General features: G+C 40.2%; 1 protein-coding gene across 2 annotated transcripts in view; it reads left to right on the forward strand.

The window, feature by feature from the left end:
• DPP6 (dipeptidyl peptidase like 6) overlaps positions 1 to 14,878 on the forward strand; it is an 863,103-nt gene that overhangs the window by 397,611 nt on the left and 450,614 nt on the right. For both annotated transcript variants that reach the window (XM_024249875.3, XM_024249876.3), the window contains exon 2: positions 7,377 to 7,491. In XM_024249875.3, the coding sequence (XP_024105643.2) occupies positions 7,377 to 7,491 (115 nt within the window). The remainder of the gene's footprint in view (positions 1 to 7,376; positions 7,492 to 14,878) is intronic.

Raw genomic sequence — 14,878 nt, forward strand, 5'->3', positions numbered from 1 at the left:
GAGGTACCGGAAACATTGGCTCCTCTGCTTCCACTAAGATGATGATGATGATGCATAATTATAATTGCCAGTCCTCAAAAGTTGTGCAGGTGAACCAAAATTAACTTCTAATTTATGAAATAAACGGAAGTGTTGGGGAAGGTGGGATGACATCGTCTTCCACCACCACCGCCTCCCATTCCCGCATTGGTTGCTTCAGTCTTTCTGAAAGGGATGTTCAGCTGCCCACGCCTGCAGTCTCTGCAGTTATTCACATGGAGGCAGCATTAATTCATACCTTGCATCCATATCCATTATGCCTCCCTCACCCCCACTACTAGCAAAAGCACCGCGGCAGTACTCACAAGAAACAAAGTGACAGTCACAAGGAAAGGAGCATCTCAGGGAGTGGGAAATCTTCCCCTGCTAAGTACATGCAATGCTTTATTGGACGATGAGTTAGGGTCCTCTTGCTGCAACAAGACTGGCTTGCGTTTCCACCTCCAGCCAGCATTGTGAATCCCAAGTAGCTGCTGATTTATACATATCCTTTGGAATTATTTAAAGCTATCAATTACCTAACCTTGGGTCTAGCTATATCATAGAAAAGGCCACTTTCCATTTTGGGAGCGAGACATTGTCTTCTAGTCTTAATATACTTCTGCAGGCTGCCTGATAGAAGAAGAGATTGATTGGTTTAAAGATAGATTATTATGAGAGAAATAATTTACTTCACTTCCTCCTTCCCTAGTGAGAAGGCCATCTGGTTGACCCCTCTGCCTTTAGCTAAGGGACATAGAATACACAATTGCCAGCTGTCCCCACTGTGGCTGGCAAGGCTGGACCTCAGCTGTCCCCGGGGTCCCTGCTGTGCTGCCCCGATTGCTCCAGTCTTCTCCTGCAGGGGTGTGTCTTTAGGAAGAGGCTTTGGTTGATCGTGAAATCATCCTCCAATCTCACTTCTGCTGGAGGTGATTCCTTCTGTCCCTTTAGCTGCGTAAGGCCAGACTTACATTACATGAAACAAGCATGTCATGGGATGTGTGCCTGGAACATCCACGGTGGTTATTGGCTGCTTGAGGTATGCATCACTTTATTGTGGAGTCACAATTATGGATCCAATAACCTGGATCACTCTGCTTTGAGGACCCAATACAAATTAAATTTCTGATTTCCCCTCATTAAAGCTCAGGATGCAACAAGAAGTTGGAGGATCACAAGTGGAATGTGACCACTCTAGCCCCTTCCCTTTCTTTATAAAGAGTAGGAAATTTAATATACTTTTGAGTTATTTCTCTATTACATGTCATATGTTGCTAAAACATTATTTAGTGGTGATAGCAATAAATAATAAATTAATATCTTATGTTTCTATAATTTTTATAAAATATAGTATGCTTTCAAATACATTTACATTTAATCCTGATAACCCCTAAGCAATCAGTTCGTTTTGTCTCCCACTCCTTTCCTCCTTGCAGCATTCAAAAATCATCTCCACCTTAGAGTTCTCATTTGAATCTTCTCCTCTTCATAAGGCACAAAGTCTGATAAAGGTAGCAAGGCAAATTCATGAGAGATACGAAGTTCAGGCCAAGATGAGATGTGTCAGATTTTAACACAGAGAGGAGAGAACAGGAATGCATTCCCTGACGGAGAGGCATGGGTTCGATCGGCTGTAGCTGGGGAGAAAAATTAAAGCAGCCTGCATTAGGGTCCTCCTTGAATCAGTTCATAGACATTGTGGTGTCTGTAATTATTATCTTAATCTGTGTTTCTTGCACTTGAGATATACAATTGGCACACACAAAAGTCAAGCTGTAATCACAAGTTACTAAGATAATAACATTGGATAAAGGTGAATTTTATGTTTAAAATGACCAAACAACACAGAAAAGGTATAGCTTGGTTTTAGTTCATTGTTTGTTTTATTTTTGCCCGAGTTAAAAATAAGTATGAGCAGCAGTGATGTCGCAAAGGACAGGATTGCCAACTATGCGTGTCAGTTTGCATTACATCTTGCAGGATCCATTGCTGCTTATGGCCTCATTCACGCAGCTGGGCTTGCATGAACCCTTTGCTTTCTGCATCCATCAATGATTGCCTTTCTGTTACTTCTAAAGGCATTTATCCATCCATTCATCCACTCAATACAGTCTCTGCGCACTGTGTTGTCCCAAGTTTTGTACGAGACATTGAGACATTGAACACAGCAAGATAACTGTGTCCTTAAGTAATTTGCCCCCTGGTAATGACACATGCATTATGATAATATATTAATACATGTACTAAGATAATATATATTAAATAGATAAATTAATAGTGGAATTAGTGTTACAGAAAGGCACTCACAGAGTGTTGTGATTGTGTCCAGGGGGAAGAATAATGCCGGTGAAACCAGGCAAGACTTCCTACAATGTCAGAGGTGATATTTTAGCTGATAAGTAAAGAATGCAAAGGGATTTGCCTCTCAAAATGAAGATGAAGGGAAATTCCAGGAAACAGAAAAGTTTAGGGCATGTTGAGGAAACGGGGCATGGAAGGGAATGACTTGCTCCAGGAACAATAAGGTATGAGCGGAGTGGGGTAGAACTTAGATTAGGCTTAGAGGTAGAAAGAGGACAGACTTGCCGTGTCACAGGTGCAAAGGGTGTTTTTTTCTTGAAAACAGAAGGCTAGAGCCCGAGAGAGGGCTTTACATGCAAAAGGGGTACATATATATATATCCTGACACCTAGGTCTGTATGACCCTCTCAGAATAACACTGTTGGCTAATATCTTTCTGTTGTATGCCCAGAATTCAGCGACTTCCCAGCACACCCACCACTGCCACCCAGGACAGACCTCCGTTACCCCTGTACCTTGTTGGCCGCTCCTGTTCCCACCCTGGTTTCTGCAAGTGTTTCCTCTAAGCAGCTCCTCTGGCCACCTTCCTTAGTGGGAGCCTTATTTACACACTGCTGTGCTCACACCCCTTTCACTCAGAGGTAAGCCGAAGCCTGCACCTGGCCCTCAGGCTCTGCACTCCCTGGCCCCTTACTGTCCCCCACTCCTCTCTCAGAACAGTCACCTTGCTCTCCCACTCTGGCCACTGCCTCCTTGCTGTCTCCACTGAAGCCTATGCTGTCTCACAGGCCAGGCACCTGCCACTCCCTCTATCTGGATTGTCTTCTCAGACGTCAGCTCTGCAGATTCCTTGAGTTCTATTCAGATGTCACTTTGCTAGAGGTCTCTCTGATGCAAACAGCTCTCAGAGCTCCATTTTGCTGCTTTTCTCTTCTCTTAATGAGCTGATCTGCTTATTGTTTATCCCTTCCCCCATTCCTGCACTAGATTGCAAGAAAAAGATATGAAAAAAATGAAAGCCATTCTACTTCGGTTGATAACAGTGTCAGTATCTGTTGTATTCATTCCTGTATTCAACGTTCTCAAAACCTAACCTGGCATACTAAGCCCTAGATAAACATGTGTTGGATGGATGGATGTGGATTGACAGATACACAGATGGACAGATGGATGGATGGATGTGGATTGACAGATACACAGATGGACAGATGGATGGATGGATGGATGGATGGATGAGTGGATGTACGGATGTGGATGAATAGATGGATGGATGGATGGATGAATGGATGGATAGACGGGTGAATGAATGTGGATGAATAGATGGATGGATGGATGAGTGGATGGATGGGTGAATGGATGGATGGATATGTCGATGAATGTGGATGGATGGATAGATGGATGGATGTGGATGGATGGATGCATGGATGGATGGATGGATGGATGGATGGATGTGGATCACTGGGTAGAAGACTTATTCTTCTTAGAGTAAATGGTTGTGAACATGCTTTTCCATTTTAATGGACCTCCAAAGTACACAGGTGGTGACAGGATAGGGAATATGTTATAACCTCACTTTCACCATGCTAGGCAAAAAATATCTAATTCTACTGAGAAATGCACGACTGAAACTCAGTGTGCCAGGGGATAACCTAATGACTTCTCTTGACTTTCATGGAAAGCAGAGTCAATCCTACTCAAATTTTTAACAATTCAACTCCTGCAAGATAGGAGGAAGTCTGAATTTGGGGAGCCAAATTGGATGTTCAAAGAAGAACATATTAGCCTGCGTTCTAACTTGAAAACTATATCTATGCTGTGGTTGTACCTATTTAAAAATTAAATGTACATATAGACCAGAAATAGAAAAGAATACGAAAAAGGCTTAAAAATTCAATTTTTTGGATTAACAAGGTTTTTCATCACTTTTTTCCTGTTTAATTTGTTTCCCATTATTATTGTTACAATGTTGCTTGTGTAGTAAAAGAAAATTTCCTGCACTCTGAAAAACAAAATTTGGCAAATAAAAATGGAATTTAGTAAAGAATATCTTTATCCCTGTGGGTTTTAATGCAGGAATGCTTCCTGAAAGACAGTGTGATGCATCTGTACCTAAGAAACGATGTATATGATCTAGAATCACTCCAGTTGAGTGAGATATGCATCGATGCCTATGGGTCATCTTACTGTGCATTTTTTCATTCAATAATGTATACCAGATTGGTTTTCTGTGTAAAATCTTATCTTAGTCCAGTGGGCATGGAAGAAGCATAGTATTTGGCCCCCTTTCATGAAGTGTCCTTACTCTCATTCATTTCTTCACCCCCAGTACCAGCTTCCACAGTTTTGCATCTTTCATCTCTATCTTATATGTGTCCATAGAACTTCTGCTGTGTTCTTCCTTATTAATGTCATCTATTTCTGCCTTCCTCCCTGAAGGATCAGTCCCCCAGGATTTCCATGAGATGCGCATTCATCCTGCTCACTTCTGGGTGAAGCAGCCCATTCTATTATCAGGCAGTACCAATGGTTAGACATTCTGAATTTCACTGTTGCACGATTTGCCTCTGTTAAATTTCCTTTTGGTTCTAACTCTGCTTTCTGGAACATGCTCCCCAGTCCATGTGATATGCCTTCAAATGAGTGAGGACTTTTAAGTATTTGGTATTTGAGGCTAAACACTTCCTTCAACTTTACTTCATGTGATATGTCTTGCAAATATCTTTATCTTCTTTCTAAAACATATTTCTAAATAATATTCTCTATGTCATGATCTGTAACAATATCCAGCCACTGTCAGATCATGAGTGTGTTTGGGCCAGGGAGGGGTTTACCACTGCAACATTTGTTCAAATGAACTTTTGTAAGTAAATCAGTCACATTATTGGCTGGCTGAGTAATTGATGCAAATCAAAAGTCCTAGGGGTTTTATTTGTTTTGTTTTATTTGCAAATGGACTTTGACCAATGCATCTATTATATAATAAATGTGTTTAAAACAGAATTTAGAAGTCTAGATTACTCTTATGAGAAACAATATTCACGTCAGGCTCGGCGGCTCATGCCTGTAATCCCAGCTCTTTGGGAGGCTGAGGCCAGAGGATTGCTTGAGGCCAGGAGTTTGACCAGCCTAGGCAACATGGTGAGACCCTGTCTCTACAAAAAAATTAAATAAATAAAAATTAGCCAGGCTTGGTGGTACACCCCTGTAGTCCCAGCTACTTGGGAGGCGGAGGCAGAAAGATCATGTGAGCCCAGGAGGTCGAGGGTGCAGTGAGCTACAATCACACCACTGCACTCCAGCCTGGGCTGGAAAAAATTTAAAAAATAATTAAAAATGAAATAGAAACAATACTAAAAAGATATCAATTATTTGAGCTAATGAAGATAACATTAATTTTATCATTCTGGTTCATGAATAAGATTTGGTCTTGATGTTCTGTTTTTAATGGTTTCCTTGGAATTTCCTCTTAACAGCATTTGAGGAATGTCAACTGGGCTGTGAGAAATTGCGTGCACTAGGTTGCTTGTATGAATAGTACCACTGAAAGATTCCTGCTAGTCACAGACTTGATGAAAAGGGCTTATTTTCTTTCTCAATTCAGGTGAAATGAAAAGCAGCTGAATTAGCAAGATCTAATTACTTATCCTTGGCCCTGGCCAGTGATTTTCTCCCAAAGAAAATACTACCTAATAGGAAATGAGATTGAATCAGTGTAACTTTCTGTGGCTATTTTGTTGCTCATGGATAGTCTTACTTTTTAAGTTCTAAAAAGCTACTCTCTGTAGATGAATTAAGTTATAGATGGCAAATATGAAGACTTGTAGAAATTCTAAACCACTGTAGAACTCTTTCCTACTAAACCTATAATGGCCCCATGAATTTTTCTCAATTTAATAACAAATATAGCCAATATTAAATATTTGGATGACATTGCATATTGTCTATTTTAGTTTGTACCAATTTGACACATTCTAATGAACTTTTAATCTTTGATGAAAATATATTTATATATTGCATTGTCTACTTTTTGAGGCCGTCTTCATTCTACCTCATTTTGGCTTGGTTACTGAGTTGCAATTATGTGCACTATAAGAGTGTATTCTCCAGACTATACATGGGCAGAAGTGGTCCCTTTGCAGTGTGACCATCTGTCCTTATTTGCTCCTGTATAATTAATAATAATCCATATGTAACTATTATATTTATTACTTATTATTAAGCATTCATATTATCCTTTTTGTCTCTCAAAGAATCACAGTTTTGACTAAAAGTTATATGATTCCTCTAATTTGCAGGGAACTGAAAACTTGGTCTCAGCAGCCAGTATGCATGATGAATTTCCTAGACTTATGTAGTCTTTAGCACCCTTTAGCAGTGTCTCCAGAGTCCCTCTCCCACCTGCCACTCTTGCGGAGGGCTCTCTGGAAGGGACTGAAACCTAGAATAAGGATAGGTGACTTTCCCAGTGAAGAGAGACCAGAAAAATCTTGAAACCTTGAATGAGGAGCTATAGAAAAAAGAAAAGCCTGAAGGCAGTACGATGGGCAGAAGTTGGTGAAAATTGGCACATAGCATGTGCTAAATAAATGTTTAAATTTGGTACCCTGAAATAGAAGTTGATCACATGGATGTAAAAAAAAAGGGAATAATGACAGAGGACTTGGAGCTGAAAAGTTTAATCCTAGTTGGGTTGGATTCAATGAGGGTAAGGAGTTTAGCTGTGAAGAAGGAAAGCTCCAAGATGACCCTATACTGTAGAGTTTGGTTTATTGGGAGGAGGACCATTAGGCTTGCACAAAAGCTGCAAACATAATAATATCAGATTCTTTCTTGAGGTAACATTTGGCCACAGTACGGGAAAATGACAGCTGACGGCTTTGGGCCACTGAAGGCAGAAGGGTACAGAAGGGAACTAATAGTAGGTTCAAGAATGGGAAGATGCCTCTTTCACTGTTTTGTATCTTGGTTCTTGATTTAAATGAAATATGTCTATTTGGCTTATTTTATTTCCTTATTTCACTCACTGGGGTTTTCTTTGTTGTTGCTGTTTTTAGGAGCTGGTGGGGAGTAACCCTCCGCAGAGGAATTGGAAAGGAATAGCGATTGCACTGCTTGTCATTCTGGTCATCTGCTCCTTGATCGTCACCTCGGTCATACTTCTGACACCAGGTACTGTATTCATTCTGGGAAAGCAAGTCACTGTCAGAGAGAAAGAGCATAATTTTACCTTGCAATTTTTTTCTAAGTAACTAACTATTACATAATTTATTTTTCCCAAGTTCTAATTGTCACTATGCCATATGATATAATATGGTTTCAATTTTAACAATTCATTTTATATGTTTTGGATTTGTTCACAAAGTTGTTTACTACGTGGAAATGCTTAGCATATATTAAAATTACTTATACAATTACTTATTCATGCTTGATCAACTTAAAGACAGTGGCATAAATATAATGATTTTATATATTTCATAGAATTCCTGGACATTATATCAAGGGTGAATTAAGAAAATTATTAAAACAACATATGTTGAGTGGGAACTAAGGAGAAGGTGCTAAATAGGTACTACTGAATATTACATAAAGTGTAAACCAGTGTCATAAATCTCTCAGGAAAGAAAAGACACTGAAATCCACAGAAGAAACCTACAACAAATACAGATATATACATGCACTATTGAGTAAGCCAAAGAGAAGTGCTATTGGAGTTGAGAGGAGAAAGAGAAATCTTTCAGAAGAAAGTTCATGGAGAAGGTAATATGTAAAGTGGGCTTAATGGAGTGATGGTAGGGATTTAGTAGCCAGAGAGTGGTAGGGTTAGGGAGAGAAGAAAGCCTTTGCCTATAAAATGATAATATAGGGCTGGACATGGTGGCTCACGCCTGTAATCCCAGTACTTTGGGGGGCTGAGGCGGGTGGATCGCCTGACATCAGGAGTTTGAGACCATCCTGGCCAACAGGGTGAAACCTCTTCTCTACTAAAAGTACAAAAATTAGCCAGGCGTGGTGGCAAGTGCCTGTAATCCCAGCTACTCAGGAGGCTGAGGCAGGAGAATCGCTTGAACCTGGGAGGCAGAGGTTGCAGTGAGCCAAGATTGCACCATTGCACTGCAGCCTGGGCAACAGAGCAAGACTCCAACTAAAAAATAATAATAATATAGGAGTTATCCTAGAAAAACATTGTGGCCATAGATAAAACAGTATGTAACTGTTTTATCCATTCTCATTATCATAGTAGATGCCTATTTGTGTGGGCAAAAAAGTTTTAATTCTCAGTAAATAAATACACAAGCATTAGACCCTAAGATGAAAAAAAGCAGATATTATAATGTAAAACCTTTTTCCACAGGTACAACAAACGTGGGCAAATTATAATCCAGGCTTGAACTATTACCCCAAAACCTAAATGAGAAAAAGACGATCTGTACCCTGATACCAAACTAGATAAAGGTATCACAAGGAAACTACAGACCAATAGCCCTTATGAAAATAGATATAAAACTCTTCAACAAAATAGTAGCAAACTGAATCTAACTACATGTAGAAAGATTATACACCATGACCAAATGGGATATATTCCAGGAAAAACAAATTGGCTTGTATGAAAATCAATCAGTGTATTATACCTACATGAATAGAATAAAGGGCAAAAAGCACATGATCATCTGAACAGACATGGAATAAGCATGTGACAAAATCCAAAAACCGTTTCCTGACAAAAGACTCAACAAGCTAGGAACAGAAAGAAACATCTTCAACTTGACAAGTATCTGTGAAAAACCCAATAGCTAACATCATACTGAAGAGCAGAAGACTGAAATCTGTCCCCCTAAGACCAGGAGATGGTAGACAAGGATGTTCATTCCCAGCATGGCTATTTAACATTATATTGGAGGATCTAGCCAGGGCTATTAGGTAGGAAAAACAAAAACAAAAACAAAATCAAGGACAACCAGATAGGAAAGAAAGAAGTAAACCTGTCTCTATTCATAGAAGACATAATGTTGTATATAGAAAATCTTAAGGAATCCACAAAAAAACCTATTATAATAATAAATGAGTTCAGCAGGAAGGAAGATTTCAGACCAAAACGCAAAAATCATTTGTATTTTTAGCCACTAGCTATGAACAATCCCAAAATAAAATTAAGAAAATGATTCCACTTAAAATAGTTTCAAACAGAATAAGATACTTAAGAATAAATTTAACAAAATAAAGAAGTATAAGACTTGTGTACTAAAACTACAAAACAAAATGGAAAGAAATTAAGACCTAAGTAAATGGAAGGATATCTTATATGAATTGATTGAAAGACTTCATATCATTTACATGACAATACTCCCTAAATTGATGTGCAGATTCAACCAAATCTCTATCAAAATCCCTCTTTCTTTCTTAAAGAAACTACAAGTTGATTCTGAAATTCATATGAAAATGCAAAGGACTCATAATAGTCAAAACAATCTCAAAAAAGAACAATTCAAAGACTTACACCTCCTGATTTTAAAACTTACTGTAAAGCTACAGAAATCAAAACAATACGGTACTAGGATAGGTATAGACATATAGATCAATGGAATAGAATTGAGAGTTCAAAAATAAACCCATACATCTATAGTCAATTACTTTTTGACAAGGGAGTCAAGACCATTCAATGAGGAAAGAATAGTCTTTCCACCAAAATTGTGGTGGTACAACTAGATATTCACATGCAAAAGAGTGCAGTTGGACCCCCAACTCATACCATATACAAAGATGAACTCAATGTGGACCAAAGACCCAAATATAAGAGCTAAAGCTATAAAACTTTTAGAAGAAAACATAGGGATAAATCTTTGTGACTTTGAATTAGGCAATGGTTTCTTACATGTGACAACAAAAGTGCAAGCAATCAAATAAAAAATAGATAAATTGGACTTCATCAAACTTAAAACATTTTGTGTATCAAAAACACTACCAAGAAGGTGAAAAGACAACCCACAGAATGGGAGAAAATATTTGCAAATCATGTATCTAGTAAAGGTCTAGTATCTAGAATATATCAACCACTCTTGCTTCTCAAAACAAACAAACAAAAAAAGAAATAATTCAATTTAAAAATAGGCAAAGGATTTAAAGAGACATTTCTCCAAAGAAAGACAAATGGCCAAAAAGCATATGAAAAGATGCTCAACATCATTCAGCCTCAGGGTGAATGAAAATCAAATCACAATGAAATACCCCTTCACATCCACTAGGATGATTATAAGAACAAAACACAAACAAAAAATGGAAAATAATAAGTATTCCCAGGCTATAGAGAAATGGGAACCTTCTTACATTACCAGTAGAAAGATAAATTGTGTGGCCTCTGTGGAAAATAGTTTAGTAGTTCTCCTAAAAGTTAAACACAGAGTTACCATATTACCTAGTAGTTCTACTCCTAGGTATAGACTCAGGAAAACTGGAAACATATGTTTGTATAGAAACTAGTATATGCAGTTCATAACAGCGTTATTGATAATAGCCAAAAAAGTGAAAACAACTCAAATATCCATTGCCCAGAGAATGGATAAATAATTGTGATGTGGCAGGGCGCAGTGGCTCACACCCATAATTCCAGCACTTTGGGAGGCCGAGGCGGACGGATCACGAGGTCAGGAAGTCGAGACCATACTGGCTAACACAGTGAAACCCCATCTCTACTAAAAATAAAAATAAAAAAATAGCCAGGTGTGGTAACACGTGCCTGTAGTCCCAGCTACTCGGGAGGCTGAGGCAGGAGAATCGCTTGAACGTGGGAGGTGGAGGTTGCAGTGAGTCGAGATCGCGCCACTGCATTTCAGCCAGGGTGACAGAGCTAGACTGCATCTCTAAATAAATAAATAAATAAATAAATAAATAAATAATTGTGATGTAACCATACAATGGAATACTCCTCCACTGTAAAAAGGAATGAAGAATGGATCTATGTTGTAACATGAATTAACCCTGGAAAGTTCACGCTAAGTGAAGGAAGGCTGGCATAAAAGGCCACATATTGTATGATTTCAGAATAGGCAGATCCCTAGAGATAGAAAATAGGTTTGTGGCTACCAGAAGCTAGAGGTGGGGAGAAAATGAAATGATTGCTAATAGGTATAAAATTTCTTTGAAGGGGGATGAAGGAATTATTCTGGAATTTGATAGTGGTGATAGATGTATGACTCTGTTAATATTATGTATTTTAAAAACACTGAATTGTATACATTAAAAAGATGAACTTTATGATACGTGAATTTCATCTCTATTAAGCTATGAGTTTGATGAAAAGATGGGAAAGCTGTTGGGGGAGAAAAGTGTAACCTGGCCACAAAAGTGCCAGACATACTAAATTGCCTTAAAAACTTGTCTAACCCTGAAGAGGCTTCAGGAGCAGTTCCGGGAGAGAGAGCGTTGCAGTCTCCTGCGTGAGCGAGCTTCATGAATGGAGCACAGTTGCCCGGAACAGTCAGGCTGAGGATTCAATCCAGTGCTTCAGTGCCCAGGAAACAGATCCCTGCACCTGTTGAAATCAGATGACCAGGGTTTAGAGGGTCTCGGGGAGGAACTGCACAGCCAATCCTCATTTTGTTTGATGGTGGTGGTGCTGATGATCTCACACGGCTGGGGACTTTAACCACTACATATTTCTAATTAATATAGAGGAAGTCAAGTTTTACTCAGGGTCTGTGGAGCATGTGTTTCTGCCTCTACTTTTCTTTGAGCAGAATTGTGCTTTATGTAAGAACGTGATTACTGCAGATTTGATCTCGTGGTTGTCTGGCACTCCCTTTGGGACTTAGAAAGCAGTGGTGTCTAGGGTTTTGCAGTTACTCCCACCTTCCAAGGTGCATGTGGACGTTCATGTCACCCAGGTCCAAGGGCTGTCATGAGTGTCACTCAAGAGTGGAATAAGGCTGGTGTGGTGGCTCATGCCTATAATCCCAGCACTTTGGGAGGGCGAGGTGGGCAGATCACGAGGTCAGGAGATCGAGACCAGCCTGGCCAACATAGTGAAACCCCATCTCTACTAAAAATACAAAAATTAGCTGGGCTTGGTGGCAGGTGCCTGTAATCTGAGCTACTCAGGAGGCTGAGGCAGGAGAATGGCTTGAACCCAAGAGGCAGTGGTTGCAGTGAGCCGAGATCGCGCCACTGCGCTCCAGCCTGGCGACAGAGCAAGACTCTGTCTCACAAAAAAAAAAGGTGGAATTAAATGGCTGCCCAGAGCTTCTTACACAGAAATGTCCCACAGCAGCAAAGCGGGTTGAGAACCAGGTCCTGGGACCCTGTCCTCCAAGCTCAACTGTAGGCCTGGCAAGCAGTAGCCCTGCATCTTCTCCATGCACGGGGAGTGGCGGCAGGCCTCCTCCCTCCAGCGCAGCAGCCGACCCTGCCAGCATCTACATTCAGTACTTTTGCAGCCGATGCAACCACAGCAGCCTCCCCTCTGCAGTAAACAGAGGATGCAGTCACTGGGAACTCTTCTCCCTCCATGCTGACGGCCAGTTGTCAGGGGCAACTGCTCCTGGAGAAGCTCTAGTGAATGGCTGAATTCCAGAGAAGGCTTTGGAGGGGACTTTGCTTTTCTTGTTCCATCACAATACACATGCAGCTGAGCCTTGCTTCACCTTTTGGTTCTGCTGGGCTTTCGTGGGTGCTGTTTGTTTCTCTGGGCTGTGCTGCCCTGGGACAGGGTGTCCAAGGTTTAAGCCTGTCCCACAGGGCTGCACAGCAAATGTTGCACCGCTGCTCCCGCACTGAGGCCTGACTGCATCCACTCTCCTGAAATACAGCAATGGCTTGTGTTTTGGCATAAAATTCCATCAGGGAGAGGAGGTATCAAATCATTCAACCTGCCTGTAGCTCCAGAGCAGTCTCAAATTCACTAATGTACAGAGCAGTGTTACCTCGACAGAGAATACCTGCCAACAGAGCCAGCATGAATGATCCCGGCTAGGAGGTGAGAACTCCGTGCTAAGTACCAGACAGAATGTGGAAAGAGAAGATGCCAGTGCTTCCCATGAAGCTTAGAGTCCACGTAAAGACAATGCACGTGCAAGGAGAATTCCACAGTAGTGTTATCATTAAGCAAAAATAAAAGTAAAGGCAGGGTGTGGTGGAGGCCCGTTGAGTTGCGTAGATAGCGGAAATGCTGACCTAGAGGGCTGAGATCCTCGCCAAGGCAGGAGTGGCTTCCACCGGTGAAAGTGAAAGATGACAGTCAGTCTTCAACAGTGGAGAATCCAAGTCGTAACAGTCACACTTCGGATATGTTTGCACACAGTGTTGAGTGCATTCCTATCCAACATTGCTTCCATTTTGGTAGATTTAGTTAGAAATTGTAATATGTGCTTTTTTAAAAAAATAGTATTTTTCAAGTATTACCAGTCTTGCATTGTGGTTTATTGAAACTCAGAGTACAGTACCTGCTTTCTACTTAATTAGAAAATCCATTCTGAACTCACTTGATTCAGCCATTTTGTGAAAATGGTTCCTGGTACCCAGGGGCCCCCTTGCCACCCCTGTGAGAAGAATGTCATGCACGTGGTGGAGTGCCCTCTTGATGACACAGACCTGGAAGGGCCTCATGGTAATCACTCTGAACAACAAGGCATCTTGTCCTGGAGTACAGTCTAATTATCACCAGTTATGCACAATTTATGTTTTAGAAATCAAATTAAAAGTGTTTAAGGCAATCTTACTTCCAAGGGGATTTACCAAATGAGAATACGTCCTTTTCAATTTTGTCATTCATGTCTCCCTTGCTGGTCCATGCTCTTTTCTAAATTTCTTCTCTTTGGAATAATAGGCTCGGCGTTACGTTTTTTATTTTCAGTATTAAATATGTATCTGTCTACAATAGGCCATGCACAACGTATGCCTTTTGTTAGCAGCTACAGTTCTCGCCTTCTCATGGAAACTCTGTGACCTTCTCCAGTGCCACAATGGCTGATGTGGGAGTCGGAAACTCCAGCGGGATCGGATTTGCATGAAAACATCCCTGACACTTGGCTTTTATGGAATCTCACATTAGAGCAGGTGGACAGTGGTTTATGCCGGAAACACTAGAACACTTTTAGGTGGTACATCAATGAGAAGCCTTGAATAATTCAAAGTCATAGTGAACGGAGGTTCTGGGTTAAGGCCAAGCACAGGTTATCAGAACACAAGACTCATCAGTCTTCTGGGTAGAAGCGTAACATAGAGATTACTTTTATGGAATTAAAATGTCATCACTGTTTAATGTCTGTGACCGCATTGCCAACCCTCACCTTATCTTTTTAAAATTCTTGAACAAATAATTTCAAAACATTTTATTGAAGAAGGATATACATATAGGATATATATTATATATTTAATATAAACATTATATAGAAATTAAATATATAAATATAAACACATGTGAGTAAGTTATTGTGGAATTTTGATGAATTTTAAAACCAAACATGATTCTGTAATCAGCATCCAGGCCAAAAAAGCAGAATGCAGCCAGCATCCCGAAAGCCCCCCAGGGCCCTTCCTATCATTAATCCCCTCAAGGGCAACCTCA

This window comes from Pongo abelii, chromosome 6 (assembly GCF_028885655.2).
Source record: "Pongo abelii isolate AG06213 chromosome 6, NHGRI_mPonAbe1-v2.0_pri, whole genome shotgun sequence".
NCBI classification, from domain to species: Eukaryota; Metazoa; Chordata; class Mammalia; order Primates; family Hominidae; genus Pongo; species Pongo abelii.